Source organism: Pararge aegeria, chromosome Z, assembly GCF_905163445.1.
Source record: "Pararge aegeria chromosome Z, ilParAegt1.1, whole genome shotgun sequence".
Classification (NCBI taxonomy): domain Eukaryota; kingdom Metazoa; phylum Arthropoda; class Insecta; order Lepidoptera; family Nymphalidae; genus Pararge; species Pararge aegeria.
Genome location: NC_053208.1, coordinates 10,521,586 through 10,540,182, shown reverse-complemented (window position 1 = coordinate 10,540,182; position 18,597 = coordinate 10,521,586). Strand labels below are relative to the sequence as shown.

The window sequence follows — 18,597 nt, the reverse complement described above, 5'->3', positions numbered from 1 at the left end:
AAACGTTCCTTCAAAAGCCCTAGTTAAAGAATTGTAAGCATATTTGGGCTTTAACAAAATGCAAATAAGATCTTGTACTAAGGCTACACGAGCCAAGATTTGCTTTTTCTCAATCGAGGAGTCATTTTCGAGAATGGAAATACTTTAACATCGGACTAAAATCGATCTTTGCGACACTACATTAAAGCTCAACTTAGAACTAAAATTATTTAGCTCGGAACTTAGAAAGAATGCTTTTAAAACAAAAATCAGGAGTAGGCGATTTGCGACTCTAAAACGATTAGCATTCAGTCCATATTACTTTAACGACACAGAGTTTGATACGCGAAAACGACCCGATTGCGAGGTAGTAAATCTTTATTCTAAGGCTACTATCTCCCAAATCCTTTTCAAATGGAAATAAGTTCTTGTCGTTCTTCATACGGCTACATAACCTATGCAGAAGTACCAGGCAGTCATAGAAATCAAGGATACAATTCATGGTGTACTTACCTCCAGCCGCCGCCGCCTCCGCCCGTGGCTAAGGAATCCGCGCTGGCTTCCTGCAGTTGGACACTGCTCGCGCTCTGCATGTTGGGCATGTTGACGCTGCAAGGTGAAATAAGTCTTATTACTGCTGACCTCGGAACCGGTTTCTTTTTCTACAACAAGGTAGCCCTTGAATGCAATCTCACCGGCTGGTAAGAGATGATGCAGTCAGTTACATTAAACCTATATTACCGAAACCCATAATCACTTAGCGGCATCACTAGCTTCTTATCAAAAACGAGATACTGTTAGTTGATCAAAATTGAATTAGAAACGGTTTCCCTATTTAACCGTTCAAAAAAAGAATACCAGTTTCTACCAATTACCCAGGTAATTATTTGGTAGAAGAAACTGGTTCGAATTTTTTTCTGTTTCAATATGGTCTGAGAGACGTAAATTTATATACAGGCATAGCTGACCATTATTTCTATTTGCATTGCGCAGACTTACATACCAAGTGATATTACATGCTAAAGGGTTTTATTTTTAATTGTCCTATTTTCCACCCCAAAAATTTGAGTAAATCGTTACTTTTTATTGTTACACATTGTATTTAAGTGTATTTTTTTAAGATAGGATAGAAAGAAATCATTATTAGCTTATTGCTGCATTTGAGTCTTTGTTATAGATTTATATGGCAACAGTCTGGGTAATGGTGCGTATTTCCTTTTAACCTCCTTATATTAGGTACCTACCGATTTCAAAAGATATTTTAAGGCTTTTAAGGTTAGAGTTCATCTTTGAACTTTCCGATATCAGTGTTGTTGATTTCGCAAGATACAAATGTTATTTCAAAGCTTTTTCTAATTTCATTATGTTCGTTCCATGTTGTTGTAATTTTAGGTGTATATAATGAATTTCAAGGCGGGTTACAGTTGAAAGTTTCGAAAGGCGTTGGGATGATTACTCATTTCGTACTTTCATAACTTTAAACTCTTTCCTCAAGTGCCAATGTAGGCAAGATTATTTTATTCCTTTCAGACTCGCGGTTTACCTTATTGATATAGAGACGATACGAAGTACTGTTAATAATCTTGAATATCGTGTTTGTTTTAAAATACTTTTTACATGATATTTATTAGAAATATAATGAAAGATACTTTCAGCTTGAAAAATAAAACAACGCCACGGTGTATAACAAAGAGCCTGCAGAAGCTTTGAAAACCAGGTAACAAAGCGTCAGGGTTGCTGTCAACTATTTCTGCAAGTTTTTTACTTAAGATTATTTTCACTTTGTGAGGCAGGAGATTGCAGAAAGATAATTTAAAAAGATTCAAGATTTACAATACCGGCATTGCATAAATATTTAGTTAGTTTATTATGATGTGAACAAAGAGTGTAATAATGTAAAGTTTATTCAGTTAAATTTATTATTCGCTGTTTGCTTGATCAGATATTACCCATAGATAATCGTATATGTGTCGTATACAGTAGCCGCGTTTATTCGTGAACCTTCCATATTGGAGCAACGTGGACAGCATAAGCTTTATTCTCCTGAGAGTTAGAAGGATCTCGATGCTAAACTAAATGTATAAGTGTAGGTATATAAGGTGTTTCTACAGTTTAACCAAGGAAGAATGAGTAGAGCATTCCGACGAAGTTGAAATAAATTGAGTTATCTAAATAATAGTCGATAATAAGCGCGCCGGCAGATCCTTCCAAATTCCGAAAAGCTGAGATCAAATTCCACTTGATCCGCTATTAATTGAAGCACTTAAAGCTCAAAGCAGATTTGTTAAAGACCGGAATTGAAGTTTAATCCTTCATCATAGTCGTAAACGATCTTCACAATAATAATCACGAACGCACTTGAAAATGTTTTGTTGTTCATTTTAAGATTAGAGATTTATGATAAGATTGAACCGACTGTAAAGGTATGTGGATGTTATGTATCTACGAGGACATTAAGCAAAACGAAACTAAGACTTAAGTCTTCATGTCACATTCCAGGTCCTTATCCTCAGTCTTTTATTGTACCACAACAGTGGCCTTCTCCCTCTCCGGGCTTGAAGGAAGAATATTTTTACCGATTATGATATATACTACCGAAATTAATTTAAACAAATCATTGTCATCGATCAACAGTTCAAAATCTGACTAAATTGACGCAAATTACATCGTGTTGTTTCAAATGAAAAGCCTAGATCACTCGACATAATAATATCTTCTAGACAGCTTTACACACATTGGGGCATTGTTCGTCGGACAACGCTTACCTGCGCTAGATTTTATGTTATTAAAGCTAACGCAGGTAAACAACTCTACCTTGACTGAATTCGGCAAAAAAAATCGTGTTCGGTCGTAGAAAGGAATCTTGTTTAGACTAGAAGTCGGTTGGTCTGCAAAACCGAATGGTGGGTATGGTATGGAATCTTATCAAATTATTCATGCTAAAAATTATAAAATCTATTCAGTTTTGGATGAGAAAACAGGGAAATATAAAACGATCTGAATCAAATGTTTACAGGTAAAATCAAATTTGTATAGGCACTGAGCTATAGTTCACCTATCGTACTCCACGGGAAAGACAGTTTCAGCGCGATTACAATAGTTATTTCAAACACCTATTCATCACATTTGTCTCTACTAAAACGTCGTCGTCGTCTTAAAAAACCAAGGCGTCCGTGGTGGCATTCAAAAGTTGCCGTCTACGTGGGACCAATCACAAAACCTTTCTCAAAAGGTTGTGTATTGTGGTTGGTCCGCATCATGACGCTAACTTATACGTCAATGTAGACGGAGGTAATCCATGGTTCTGGCGTATACCTATAGTTACTTTTCCGGACAAAGACCTGGGTACAACATCGAAGGCGAGCTCCGGTGCTAATTAGAGACAGATTAATCGCATTCGAAATGTTAAGATGTTTTAGTAGTGCTATCTTTAAAATCTACAAAAGTAAGAGGAGAGCACTACAAAATTCAATCTATCATCTGAATAATTTGGATAAGATTGAATATTTATGCTCGTTCGGGTTCGGGGACGGGGTCGGGTCAAAAATCGATAGGTATTGTGTTTTTCTGTTAAAGAATTTTCAGTAGAGCCCAGAGATTGGAAATTCGCGGTGGCACTCCGATAACACCCGTGCCTCGGAGAGAACGTTGAACTGTAGATCCCAGTTTATATTACTAACTTGTGACAATAATTCTTAAAGCCCACCAAACCGAATTGAAGCATCGTTGTGGGCCTATGTTGTAAAATCGTCCCTCCTACGAGACAGGTGGCCTGTGCCCATCAGTGGGATGTTAAAAATATGGATGGATGATGATAATGATTAATAATTTAAGACGTTAGTAGAGTGTAATATGCATCATACACAAATAATATGGAATTCGACTTAGAAGTAAAATTTTTAGGGTGTAACAATAGATCGGTCCATTACAGTCGTTTGTTAATTGTTTACATAGCAAAAAATCTTCATCACAAAGTCTAAAGTAGTGAGAATACGCTAGTCTTCTTATTTTTTTTTTTCTATTCTATTTTAGGTGTATTCTTATGCTATTAAGAAAAGAAAAATAGAGCTTTAAAACATGACCGCTGACCCCTAGCGCTGCTCTCGAGATAGCCCGCATCCACGACTGACTCATCTGGTTCACTTAATTTAACTTGCACTTGAACTGATTAAGTGAATGAGAGGAGGGCTTTAAAAGAATAATTAATTATTAAAATGTCCAACAGCAGCTTGTAATATCTGCTATTAATACTTATATGACGAGGTGATTTGATTTTTGGTACGTCGAATTAATTAAAAATTTTTTATACAACTCTTACTTTTGTAGGTTTTTAAAGATAGCACTACTAAAACATCTAAAGATTTCGAATGCGATTCATCTGACTCTTAATTAGCACCGGAGCTCTCACCTTCGATGTTGTACCGATGTATTTGTCGAGAAATGTAACGATAGGTAAAAAAAAAAACTTACAACAAGCAAGTTGCATGTTCTACGTTTTATTAAAACATTAATAGGATTTCAGTCTGTAATATTGCTACTTGCAAATCAAGCATAAGAAAGTAATCGCTAACGAGCTGCTTCATCGAACTGCGCTGACTAAACTATGGTCCTTGCTTTTTCGGAAGGACATTTGCCGATAACCACCTGAGGGGTTGCTACGGCGTCACCGGGGGAGTGGGGCGAGCGCGAAAGCTCGCCATGAGAAGAGCCCCAGGGTTCGATGACATCGGGGAAACTATGGTCCGTCATACCTACGTATTTATATACTATGCAAGTGCTATAAAAATGCGGTGATCGGCCCGAGTTCGAATCCCAGCACGCACCTCTAACTTTTCTAAGTTATGTGCGTTTTAAGTCATTTAAAATATCTTTAACGTTGAAGTAAAATCACGCGAGGAATCCTGCATACCTGAGAGTTTTCAATAAAGTTCTTAAAGGTGTATGAAATCCACCAATCCCCACTGGGCCAGCGTGGTGGACTAAGCCCTTCTCATTGTGGTAGGAGACCCGTGCCCTTTAGTGGACCGGTAATGGGGTTGATATGATGATGTCATCATCATATCCTACAAAAAAAATTGGTCTTTTGTTGTTTAAAAACAATCCGCATATCCATAAACCTATCTATTTTAGATAGGCCACAATTACATATTTGACGAAGAAAATCTATTATTCTTATATAATTTCAGTGTAAAGATGTTTGTACGGGATGAAATCCAAAACTACTGTTTTCCAAAACTAGTTTATATTCTAAATTCTATTATATATAATACCCGGTCACGATATATAATGAACTTCGAAACTACTGAAACGATCTTAACTTTTTTTTTTCAATGTGTTTTTGTTTCTACATAGAGGATAGGATAGTTAATATATTGCAATTTATAATTTGAATATTTTGAACTTTTCATCATTCACATTTGAACTTTTACCCTTCACTTCCTTAAAAATACCAACAGTGCCTACCTAATTATTGAACGAAATACAAGAAAATCACAGAACGCGTGGCCGGGTCTGTTCGTTATTTATAAACCAAAAGGAACTTTTTAATCGTGATTATGACGCACAGGATTCCTTTCCCTTCAAAATACTTGAAATATCAAGACAAACACAACATGTTTTTCGTATGCAAAATTCAATAAACAATGGAAAATTTTAATAGGTTCATATAAAATGTATGGCGCTCGTTCGATTTCTCGCGACTGCGCCGTTTGTACTAGGTCACTGAGGTCGAGTGGTTTACCTGTATGAGTTCGCGGTTCATAAATTTTAAAACATGACGTTTTATAATGGATGTGCCGTGTGGTGACGGTAGATCAGAGTATAGTTATCACCACCCCTCCCCTCCCCGGGGTGTGTTACGAGGCAATAAAGGGAATATACAGGATAACGGACAACATAGTCCGATTGCGATCACAAACCTTCCGCCAAGAAATGGACTGCTATATTTAGGCAATCGATGATAACATAACGTTGCGACCGTTATTTACGCGGGCGAAACCCCTGGTAACAGCTTTGTCAAATAAACTATAAGTAGAGCACAGAAAATGCATGTGGAATATAATTCAGCGTACTAAACAGAGTTCTATTATAGCTTTTTGGAAGCTTCTTAAAAATATTTTTAGATTTAGCGTTAATGGTCTAAGAGCCCTTGAATCCTTGAGCCCTCCAGACCTTCGTTATTTTATAAACACTGAAAGCTACGGATTAATAATAAATGATGAATGTGTTGTTTTATAACACCCATAGTTACGCTATAAGTGGAAGTTAATTTTTCGCTCGTCTTAATTTACCAACAATACCAAACATGTCACCATCACAGCCGAAGAGACTCTTTTTTTATTTTCCTAAATTAAATAAACAGTACACGCTGATTTGAAGCACGGGCTAATTAGGATCAAATATACGAACACATGCTATCCTCCACTCGACGAAAGGTTAGTTACTGCGAAGCATGTTATGTACATCATAATTTTTTTTTATTGATAATAATCTTATATTTTATTTGAGTACTTTAATGATCATATTAATTTTATTTAGGTACTTATTATTCTAACGATAACACTAAATTCGCATTAGATTGCGGGAATGAATTGAGTTCAAATATGTGACCCAAAACGTATAGGTGTATTTTTTTATAATATGCTAGACCTTTCTACAATCAATGCATAAGCGTATATAAAACTTGATGTTATATAGCAGATGAAAATACCCATTTATCAGCGCAATATTGTCATGTTAAAAAGTAAAATATTATGGTACCCTGGCCAGGACGGTGACTACAAACTGTACACGAACTGATGCAGAAAAAGTTACTAGGAAATGGTAAAACCCACTTCACCCAAGACCGATTTGCTGCCGTTCAGTTCCATGGATTTACATTCACTATCTTCGAAGATCCTCATTAGAATATCATCATTCATTTTAAATAGCTGACCATAGGTTAAAACTCATTCAAATTAATCAAAATTCATCAAAATAGGTCAATATATATTGGGAACATAATATCGCACGAATATCGATTCGGCCTTCATTACACTTAAAATACAAATTAAAACTTACATTTTCTTATTAGCAACCGATGGCTCGACTATCAAAGGAAGTCCACAGTAGGAGTAACCTGTAAAAATTAAATTTTGTTCAGAGGCGGTGATGCAAATATTTTGGTTATCCGGGCTATGAAGGGACACCGTCATGGCGCGGTAGGCCTCTCTCCTATAAGAGAGAAAGCTTGTCCCCGGCGTGGGGGCATTATGAGCACAGTTTAAAGAAGAGCAACAGTTGTTGGACGTCATCGAGTCGTTGTTAAACGCCGACATCGTGTAGTCAGCGTCGCGACAGGTCTCTTACTACGCAGCAAGAGCTTTTCCTCGCCCCGCGCTTGCAGCACGGACACCGTCTAGACGAACGGCTCCGTCTAAACAGCTTCTTATCTTACCTTGTGTGTTAAAACTATATTATAGGGGATAATAGGGTGACATCGTGAAATTTCAACCCGTCCAGCATTCCAAATTTCAAATAAAAAAAAAAAATTACATTCTATTACATTATCGATTTCTTTGCAGAAGCAAAAAAAAACTACCGTTGTCGAAAATATTGTTTCTAATTGTAACCTACTACTAGCAAAGGATTTTTTCTAAGAAACTACCAAATAGAGACAGAATTTAATTTTTCTCTTATATTTACATAAACCTCAATCTTCTCAACTTTACTAAAAAAAAACTGATATTTTCTTGTTATTCGCATTTAAAAAGAAAAACCGCTATATACAAATATTTTATGACCTACTTGGATTAGAAACCTTATTTTAAAATCGTTGATATTCGAATTTTTCGCTTCATTTTTGTGAAAATACAAGTAGATACGTCTACGAACCTTTCATTATTAAATATTAATTATCATTGGACGTAGTTTCTACGTGGTATATTTTATGTGTGGGTTTTGGTCACAAAAAATAGTGTTTCATAATTATTTTTGGATATTTTTGTTAAATGAAAGCCCTTGCTTATTGGATTGGTATATTTTTATGGTTTGCGTTTTCTAGCTAAATTAACGAACAATTTCAAGATTGTAGGTTACTAGAAAGTACCTACGCATATCGAGTGACATACAAATTTTGCCATTCAATAATTTTTTCGGTCAAATGCATGGATTACCGATCAATTATAAATCTTAGTAAGCAACACCAAAAGTAACGAAATAATATTTGAGCACATTCCAATCATCAAATAATTATAAAAAGCGAAGCCTACTTCAGGTTATTCCAAATAAGTACAGTAAGTAATAAATTACTAAAATCTTTGAAATGAAATTTTAATATCTTTGACTAATTAATAATAACTCGTTATGGGCTCTCTTTACCGGAGACCTGTACTAACATGGTTTAATTCAAAGTTATAAAGAAAACAAAACATTCTTATCAAGTAGGTAAGAAGGCATACTTTATAAGGACTTCATAAACTTCAAGTTTGTTTGTTTCTCGTGACTGTAGCACCATATAAGATGAAACTTTGTAATGGGAACAAGCCGGAAAAAAAATTAGGAGTTGATCAGCCAAATATCAACATTAGGTATATTTTCCAATTTCACATTCAGTAATCTGTTTTGTGAGAAGCTACTTCAAAGCCATCTATCTGTCTATTTTGAAATTCATCTATTATGTCATAACCTCGCTGTTAAGAATTACCTTCGGAATCATCATGTTATAAAAACGTTACCATAATAAACATCGTTCTTAAATAACGTAATAGAGTTAACTGATAATTAAAAATTAATTTAAATGCCAACCAAATACCTATATGTTTTAATTTGAAGTTAAGTTAAGTTACCCTTCGGATTGTACCTACCGGCATTGTGGATCAGTTGATACCGGCCCCTTAATTTTGTCACCCCATCGTCGTCTAGCCTGACCGAGGCCCAAGCGAGCTTTCTAAATCCGTCTCTAATAAATTAAAAATGGAGTTTAATTCGTAACAATGAAAGTAATGTTTTATAGATTGGTAATGACAAAAATTAAAGGTAATCTTAAAACCTCATGGTAAGTTTAGGTAACAAAAGTATTTTATGAACGACTTCAATTTTATGTTATGACCCGAATCTAGGAATCAAATCTTAGCCTTCAAAAACCAATCCTCGTAATCAAAGTGGAAAACAGAACGTCTATAAAACTTTTTTATCCGAGATGTTTATCCCCCGAGCCGAATGAGACGTCGGATTTTTAAGTCGAGAATTTTCCTTTTATAAAGACCTTATTCCATTGCCTTTAAAGATTATGGGTCACAGGGAAGAATCTTAGATCCCGTAGGTTTTGATAGTAAGAAAATAAACTAAATAGTCTTTCAAGATTATCTTTTTATTGCGTTTAACTTAATAGCTTGAAATTTTCACACATAAGGAACTCTTGAGCAATAAGGAAGTATTGACTTTACTACCCGGTAGTAAGTTTCAACTTCAAGTACCAAAGAAAACGGGTGCCACACGGACTTAGGACACACAACGGAACACTCCCTATTAAGCGTTATGATTTTTGTCGGACCCGTAAACCGAGCATTTATAATTTAAAACATTGAATTGTAAAGAATACTTTTGTTTAACATAACCGTATTATAAAATATGTAATGTAATGTGTAATTATCTACTGTTCTCGATAGCAACGAACAAAGACTGTATTTCGACCGTGATATTCTTATTGATAGAACAATCCATTACAATAGAGCTGACATTACACTTCAAGATAATAAATAAGTTTAAAAAAAAACTCGCTTTTTATAGAAAACCGAACTAATTAATAGAAAATAAATTTAAATATAAATTAATAATAGTGTGAATAAAAAAAATATATTTTATTTAAAAAAAGCGTGGTGTGGTTTTTAAGATACATATAATCAAAATGATAATCACCGTACTCATATCTGTCTATAAAATATTTACAACTATTGACACCATGCATCCCACGCTTTTTTTACAATAATTGTTTTTATTTTTTTATTCACACGATTATTAATTAAAATTTATTATCTATTTTTTACTTCGGTTTTCTATAAAAAGCAAGTTTTTTAGTTTTTTTTAAAACTATTATATATTTTCTTCTTTTTAGTTTGATTTATTTTAAACTGTTTTAAATTTGATCTAATCTACTATCAATTCCGTGATAACTCTCAGTAACTGTAATTATTTTCCACATTATTAATGTGTAATGTGTTATGTATGTGTGTTTAATACGTTTTGAAAATTTTTAACTAACAAATATATTTATAACTACTTATTGCAGCGCTACCTACCAGGTCCAGTTTTATTTCTAACTATGTAATTCGCGGCCGGGCGGTCCGCTGCATTTTTCTTGCTTCTTGCGTTTCTATACCCGTCGCAACTTCTAAGCGATAGGTTCAATTTAAATAATTTAAAAAGGAATTTGCAGGTATATAATCAAAATTAATAATATTTATAAAACTATTTATTTGGATAAGGATTAACATCATGATAGGAATGTCAACATCTTTCGATAATACCCGTGTTTTCAATGAGAAATTATAGAAAAAGCAGTTTTTGTGGCTTAACCATAACAGTTACACATGTAGCTACGTGGATTATTTTGTAGATAATCATGATTACTTTAAACATGTAGTACATTATTTTAATGTATCATCAATCATTTTCGTCGCATACGCCAGAAAAGCCGGTATGACATCGTTAAAAAACATCGTTATATTTCAGCCCATTTACAGAAAACCATATTAAAATATACTCTAAAAATATCCATCCATACATACATCCATCCATCCATCCATCCATCCATCCATCCATACATACATACATACATCCATACATCCATTATCACGAACTGTCGCATTTATAATATTAGTAAGATGGTACGCATGCATTCTACCGTTATACCTTATTCCTTGCGACATGCTGGTATCTGTGATGAGTTATGTTCTTTATCTCCGACAATATTTATCAGATCTTCATTTAAATTAGACAATACATGCTTGATAATATACACTTTCAAATAAAAAAAGAATTATTCAAATCTAATGGAGCTATGAAATAAAATTTATAAAAAGTATCCTATATGTTGACCCGGAATACCAGCTACCACTTTACCAAATTTTATTTAAATCTGTTCAATAGTTTTTACGTGATGCCCGGACAGACAGACAGACAGCATCCCCCGATCAAAATTTTCCCCGATTAATAAAATATAGTTAATAATGATGCTAATAACGTTCCTTGATTGAAGGCAGCGTTGATCTACGAACGTCCTCAAGCCACTATACCATCTAGTGCGATCACCAACCAGTCTGCCCAACGTGGTTATTATATGTAAACCCTCCGGTTGGTGGGGCCCAAAGTCCAACATTGAATTGTTATAGGCTATTGATCCGATACCGGAGGCGGTCAATGCAGAATAGGTCGGCCCTAACGAGGTCAGACGACATCAAGCAAGTCGCCGATGGCAACATGCAGCCCAGGCTCTCGGCCAGGACGTCAATCGGTTCATATGATGATGATGATGATGATTGATCATCTGTATTTTTGGGCCGTCCTAGGGGGAGTTATTCCAGAATTTTCGTTACTAATCACTGGACCAACAAGACACAACTTGTGGACCCTACGTATGTGTGGAAGCTACGTAAACACAATTTAAAATTTGTTAACTAAAGGGCATGTTATTTAATTTACCTGCCGAACTCATTGTTTGTGGAGTCAATTTAGAACGGAAGTAAGTTTTAATGAGTTTCACTTTAGAGAAACCACGTACTGCAAATTTTAATTCACTAGCTGCACTAGTTTACAATTTAAAATTGTAAATTTCCTTTGTGTTGTGAGTTTATAGTATTGTTCGCTATCCTTGTTGGAATATAGTTTGTAGCTCAGTTGTATCAATATCTTGGGAATGGAAGTCTTCGTTTGTCAAACATTCTTCCAACTTTATCAAAGCGAGCTTCGTAGCAGTGATACAAATCACTGACTAGTTCAAAGAGCTTAGTAAATAATATATATGCAATATTCTAACAATTTCCAATAACGCTGCAATATACTACTTCAGTTGCCAGTTTAAGTAGTATTATAGAGCAACTGGAAGTTTTACCCTGCATCTTATAAAAGTTACAAAAGAATTCAATATAATACCAATTCAGTACGTATGATACCAATATAATAAATACAAAAGTTTATCTAAGTAAACCTTCCAATCACAGGGTTACAATAAGACGATTGTCTTAATCAGTAAGTAGTCAAATCGAAGGTACTTCTTATCCTATATTTTTTTTTTTCAAATAGTCAAATTTTCAATTAACGTCCAAAATGTCTTAGTATTCCTTATCAAAGTCTGTTCGGTAGAGATAGTTTATGCTGTAAGTCAACCTTTGCACGCCTTAACTAGTTTTTAAGTTTCTTACACATAATTAAGAACATATAGAATCCTCATTCAGCCATTATTGTATGCAGTGCATTGTGTTTAATTTTTTTTATTTTTTCGAGAAACAACACTAAAGTGCAGTGGTTTTTGATGCTTCAATATTAATCGTGTACACAGTTTCTGTAGGTGTGGTTTCTTCTTTATTTTTGAACCCTTCACGTAAAAACTTCGGGCTAAATAAGTTTGACGTATCTGTGTTTTCCAAACGGATGGACCGATTTAGATTTTTTTTTTTAAGGTGAATTAATCGAATGTGTTCTTAGATATGGTTAGCAAAAATTGACTCAAGATGGCCGCTGCCATAAAATGGTAGATTACATTGTTTGGCTTAACGTATAGAATGCAGATTCTGATGTGACTAATACAGATTCAGATGATATATTTTACTCTCAATAAGTTCGAAGTTTATATAAAACGTAAGCTTACAGAAAAATCCTATTATAACATTAAGGATTATTTAAACGATAAAAAAAGCTTGGGTGTGAATTGCTCTAGCTTCATAGCTTAATTTAAATTTACTGGAAGATGGTGATAACAAAAAAATAAATTTACACGGCTAAGTTTGTTGTGGGCTCTTCTAAGACCAGGGCGCGTTTGGAACCCTCGTAGCTTTAGATTTAAGTTGGCGAACGAAGTTATCACCATCCCGTTACAATTATGTAAACAAATATGTATGAACGCTTCATAAGTGCCTGTGATAGGCCTACATGAATAAAGAAATTTTGAATTTGAATTTGAATTTATATTTTTTAAATTATGCCGTTATGCCATATACTCTAAGTCTGGAAACATAAACATATTTTATTAAGAACTCAATTGAACTATAGAATATAATCTGTGAGCCATTGTGGTGCTGTTTTATTCTTTATTCTGGTGCAAACATATATACCCAAAGTTCCTTAAAGTAGGTAGTTTAAAATAATTGTATCCAATCTATATAATAAAAGCAGTTAATTTTTTTAATTTATGACCATGCGGTACATAGTCTATTTATCATATACGTGAACGTCAAGTTATGATGAATGGACATTAGTTTGTATCTGTGGTAATTATTTTTCCATAAAGTAATACTAAAGAATATGTTAACCTCAAATAGAACCACCACAATCTTAGTAAGGTATTATAACCCCCACCATAGAGGTTTTTAATAAGAGTGCTATTGAGTTTTACATGAAAATTTTTGGTTCATTGTTCTCAGATTGGTTGACAAAAATGGAAAACCTCTGAAACCAAAGAGGACCTTAACTACGTTCACAACTTTAAACAAATAAGTAATATCTTTATTCCCTGACTTTATTGAAAAGTAAACCTTAAGAAAATGTTCAAGAATTCATACTTGGAACATTTACATATTGTTCATTCGACGCAAGAAAAAAAATATAAGGGCTTGACTTGTAAAATCTTGTACACCATTTAACACCACACTTTCGAAATAAGTTATTGATGACTATAAATTTTACACAAAGTTATTATTGATTATGGGCAATAGCGTGGTTAGCCAATATTTCCAATCAAATAATACTTCACTTCGATAGAAATCGATAGCCAACGAAGCTACCTTCTTATTTATGAATAGCAGAGCCGCCACTGCGGTGGTGTCATAAAAGTCATAATAATATCTGAACGTACGAGTATACAGGCTGACTCTTTGATAATGGAGAATCAGGAATTTGTAGATATAATATATAAGATACAATAAACTAAAATATAATATATAAACTTTTAGTTTATGACTTTCTTTTTTTGATTTGATTTTTTAACACTTCTTCGGAAATAGGATTACTGTTTTCTTTCTCAAGCAATTTTTATCTGCGTTAACATTGCTGACTGTGATTTCAAGACCATTGAGTAGGACTCAACCATGAATACATGTCCACCACTGCGCCAGGTAAGAAGTAAGAACAAAGGAAACAACGGTTTATAATAAGTAGTTATATAATAAAGATTTTTGAGACATCCTGTCGCTTTAAAGTTTCCATAATTAATGCATTTTCTCGTTTGCTCGGCTTTTGTAACATAACAGCATGGATCACTCGATAGTTTCGATTAAATGACCTACTTCGGATGTACGAATTTCACCTTACGACCATCGGAACGTAAAGTTTAAGTTCGTCATTTCTACGTAGTACTCTAGGAGTTGAGTGCTGCTATAAGAGGTTAAATGAACTTAAACTATTAATTATCCACGTGGATTTTCATATTTATCCCTTTTACAGGATTAAGAACAATTTTATCGATAGAATGTTACCCGAAAATACTATGAACATACGTTTTGCCTTAGTTATTTATTAAAATTATAAATATAAAATAAATATAAATATACTACGCCAATACACACATCGCCATCTAGCCCCAAAGTAAGCGTAGCTTGTGTGATGGTTACTGAGATAGCTAAATTTTATGAATATAATACACATAAATACTTATAATATACAGATAAACACCCAGACACTGAAAAACATTCATTTGTTCATCACACAAACACTCTCCAGATGTGGGAATCGAACCCACGGCCTTGGACTCAGAAAGCAGGGTCGCTGCCAACTGCGCAACTCGGCCGTCAAATAGAAAGATACTATCTATGTAGACTTTACTGAGTAAAATATTCAGGCTGTTTTAAATTACTAGAATGCATTATAATAGCAAAAAAAAAACTTTGCATACTGAAATCGTATACGCTAAAGTATAATGCATTGCTATATTTGCTGCGACCTACCGACTAATTTTCATTGAGTTAAGTACATTTATGCTAACAACAAACTACATTATTGCTGTTGCTCGTCGATATGATTTTTAAGAATCCAAATGAATTCATAAATAATAGATTCTCAGTCCATTAAAAAGTCCATAACCGGGATAAAGATCTCTCATCATCCCAACAACTTCCTACCGCTGGGTACAGGCCTCGTCTCTCATAGGAGAGACGGTTTTAGAGCAGAGACCCACCACGCTGCCCTAATGGGGGTTAGTGGTCGATGGACTTCAACGACCATTGCCTCAACAAACGGGACCGACGGTTGGCTAAACGTGCCCTCCGAGGCACGTGGTTTGACACCGGCGACTCTGGTCTGGTACCGAAAATTCTTTATCAGAAAATACCTTTTAAGTTTCGGCCCGAACCGGGATTTGAACCCAATAACTGGTGATCCGTAGTTGAGCAAGCTACCTACTAGACAACCGAGGCAGTTAGGCCTCTCATAAGAGAAAGATAATGAGTGGGTACAGCATTGAGGCTGGAATGATGAATGTTCAGCAGTGGAAGTAGGCTGGTGGTGATATGACGATGATGATGCGAATGCTCACTACCGGGACTGATTAAACATGCTCTCCCAGACTATAGAAAACAAACAAATTACTTATTATATATTTTCATATGTTATGTTTACTTTTACGAAAACACTACACTTAAAAAGAATAGTTAAAATTTTAAATAAAGGTTGTATTAGTGTAAGTGTTTGTAAGTAAACATAATAAATAAAAATAAAAAAATTGGTCTGACCCGCGAATGTATTTCAGGAATCTCGTAATCCGTAATCGCCAACTTAGGTAGGTATTTCTTTTAAGTTGAAAATAAAAACAAACAAGAAAGAAAACATCTAACTGTACAACTTAGTTTATAAATAATTATTCCTGATGCCATAAATAAAATGCTGGTAAGGAAAATAGGTCATTTATTTTTTCTGTTCAAACCTTGTCAACACACAATTATTTGTTTCAAACTTTCACTTCTCAAACTTCAGAAATTAGGTTATTTGGTGTTTTCAATGTCCAAAAATATACGGTTATAGTCGTAAAAATGTAATAGGCCCGTTTTGACATTTGTCATCGCGACGTAACTAGTTATGGACCATAAGACTCGGGACTCGATACTCACGATAAATCAATTCAAGTTTTTATCAGTACTTGATTGATATTATTATGTATTGTAAAGTGTTCGTTCGTTCAAAGTATTCCTTTAACTTCACAACCAATACGCGTGACTGGCTGTTGATTATACGTCCACTTTTCAACATTTTGAAACAGAGTTAGTACTATATAACAACAAACACAAAAATCGAGTCAAATCACTATGTTTAAATTAATGTCCAAAATAGAAGAGCCATAGTTAACGTAATAGTAAACAATATATATCAAACTTAAACGAGCGCACAGTCAACTTTACAAGATGAGGAACGAAAAACTGCGCAGTGCGCGCGGGGACGCTTCAGTCATGTGCCGTTTGGTCAGATACATCAACCCAGACTCATTATTTAGAACCCATTTTGAGAACCAAGCTCATTCTTTGCAGTAAAGATTACTACACAATATTTAATTTCGATATTCAGTAAAAAAATGGTTACAGCTCTAGTATAAAAAAAAAAAAGACTAAGAACGTAACTGTTTTCGGAACGTTTCGCAACAATTATAAATTGCATGCTACGATAAATTAAGCGCAAAAAGAATACTCGCGATATATTCTTTCATATTATTTAACGTCGCAAAAAAATTTACGTATTTTTTAAAACACTGTATGTAATTGATTTTTATTTTATTGTTTCTTTCAGTTTCATTCCAAGTTACATTCTATGGTCTTGCACAAATGTCAAAACGGGCCTATTATATTTTTACGACTATAACAATTTTAGAGCGTGAAAAGGAAGCCCTATCAAATAATACCGCCACTTAGCCGATTAACCCAATTGAAAAGTTTCGTCATAACGATGCGGAGAAACTTATTTTGGCCCATTCAAAAAAAGTTTGGCACGTTTTAATTACGTAGGCTTACGTATTACAACAACAAAAGTTGGACTATAATAAATTTTATTATTCTAAATTTCAAATCAGTAAGTATTGGCTATTCATTATCATCACCATTGCCACAGGCATGGCCCCCTTTCAGAATGAGAAGGGTTTATGCTGTAGTCCACCACGCTGGCCCACTGCGGAATGGTAGACTTCACACGGCTTTGAGAACGTAATGGAGAACTCTCAGTCGTGCCAGTTTTTCTTCACCGCCAAAGAAAAACCTGCACGACTGAAATGCCTAAATGTGAAAAAAACATTTTTTTTGGCTATTACTTAAAAATAAATATGTAGACAGTGGCAAAACGTCGCGAAATCAAGAACCTGCCTGCAACATGTTTGAAATAAACCTGCAAAATGCAATCTTAAACTGTTCATTGGCGGGTCTAAACAAATTCCTTTCTACTAAGAGACGACGCCTTTGCCCAGCAGTAAATCTATCTAATAACCTGAGGATGGGTATGTCATGATGATGCCGAGTCGTTAAATTTAAATGACAGCTTACCATGTAGTTTGTCAATCGCACGATCAGCGGCCGATTGGTCTGGGAAGTCGACAAACGCGTATCCCCCACGCTTCACAGATATCTCCGAAACCGTCAGGTTATGCTCAGCGAATAGTTGGCGCACAATCTCCTCATCGGCTTCCGTCGGCAGGTTGCCAATATACAACTTGTTCATAGACACACACACGGTCTTTAGTTGCTCGTTCATCATGTAGTTGTAAATCCGGTTAGAAATCTAAACTATTGCAAATCTGGATTTAGGTACCACTGAATTCCGAAGGGTCGGTTTTCTTTTGTCTGTGATGTGTGCGACGTTCAACTGAATTCAGAACGTGTCAGCTTTGTTTTTCTAGCTGGCTTCGACTTTTGGTTACAAAAAGGTTTTGCTGTTTATTCAAAAAGTTTTCACTATGATTTCCTACCTTTCTTTATCACGAAGTAGAAAATGGTATATTTAGGCAAGAAGGTATATATATTCTCCCTATCGGTTAGTTTGTATATTTATTAACATTTTCATAAACTTCCAAAACAAACGTTATTCTATATTGAATATACCTTCACTCAACGCGTGCGTAATTACTTCGTTTGCCCACACATTAAAACTTCCTAATTTAAAGGACACAAAACTTAATATAATATTTATACAATACAAAAAGTTGTCAAAGTGTGTAGGTAGTTCAGTTTTTTTAAGAAACTTTAATATAATTTATAACAACCAACCAGAGAACCTCAACAAGTTATTACCAACAGAATTACGGTTTTTAACTTTAAAAACATTTTTCGCTCCATTTTTATTTAATGGCGGAGGGAACTCGCTCGGTACAAAGAGAATATAAACTCAAATATCAAAAGGCGATACAAATTGCTCCGAAAGCAAAACCCTTCAGGTACCTGAATTCAAAATAAACTCTAA

The 18,597-nt window shown here is 34.6% G+C and overlaps 1 protein-coding gene across 1 annotated transcript; it reads right to left on the bottom strand.

Annotated features, from left to right (window-relative positions):
* Positions 1-488: 488 nt before the first annotated feature.
* Positions 489-17,980, bottom strand: LOC120636617 (insulin-like growth factor 2 mRNA-binding protein 3). Its single transcript, XM_039908177.1, has 3 exons — positions 17,685-17,980; positions 7,039-7,096; positions 489-588 (listed from the first exon to the last, which is right to left on the bottom strand). The coding sequence occupies exons 1-3, from the start codon at positions 17,893-17,895 to the stop codon at positions 489-491; spliced, it is 369 nt and encodes a 122-aa protein (XP_039764111.1). The 5' UTR covers positions 17,896-17,980.
* Positions 17,981-18,597: the final 617 nt, after the last annotated feature.

Excerpts from the sequence above, each read along its gene's own strand:
- LOC120636617 (XM_039908177.1), bottom strand. The coding sequence starts at position 17,895 with ATGATGAACGAGCAACTAAAGACCGTGTGTGTGTCTATGAACAAGTTG. Across the intron at positions 7,097-17,684 it reads TGCGATTGACAAACTACATG|GTTACTCCTACTGTGGACTT; the intron begins GTAAGCTGTCAT and ends TAATTTTTACAG. Across the intron at positions 589-7,038 it reads TCGGTTGCTAATAAGAAAAT|CGTCAACATGCCCAACATGC; the intron begins GTAAGTTTTAAT and ends TTCACCTTGCAG.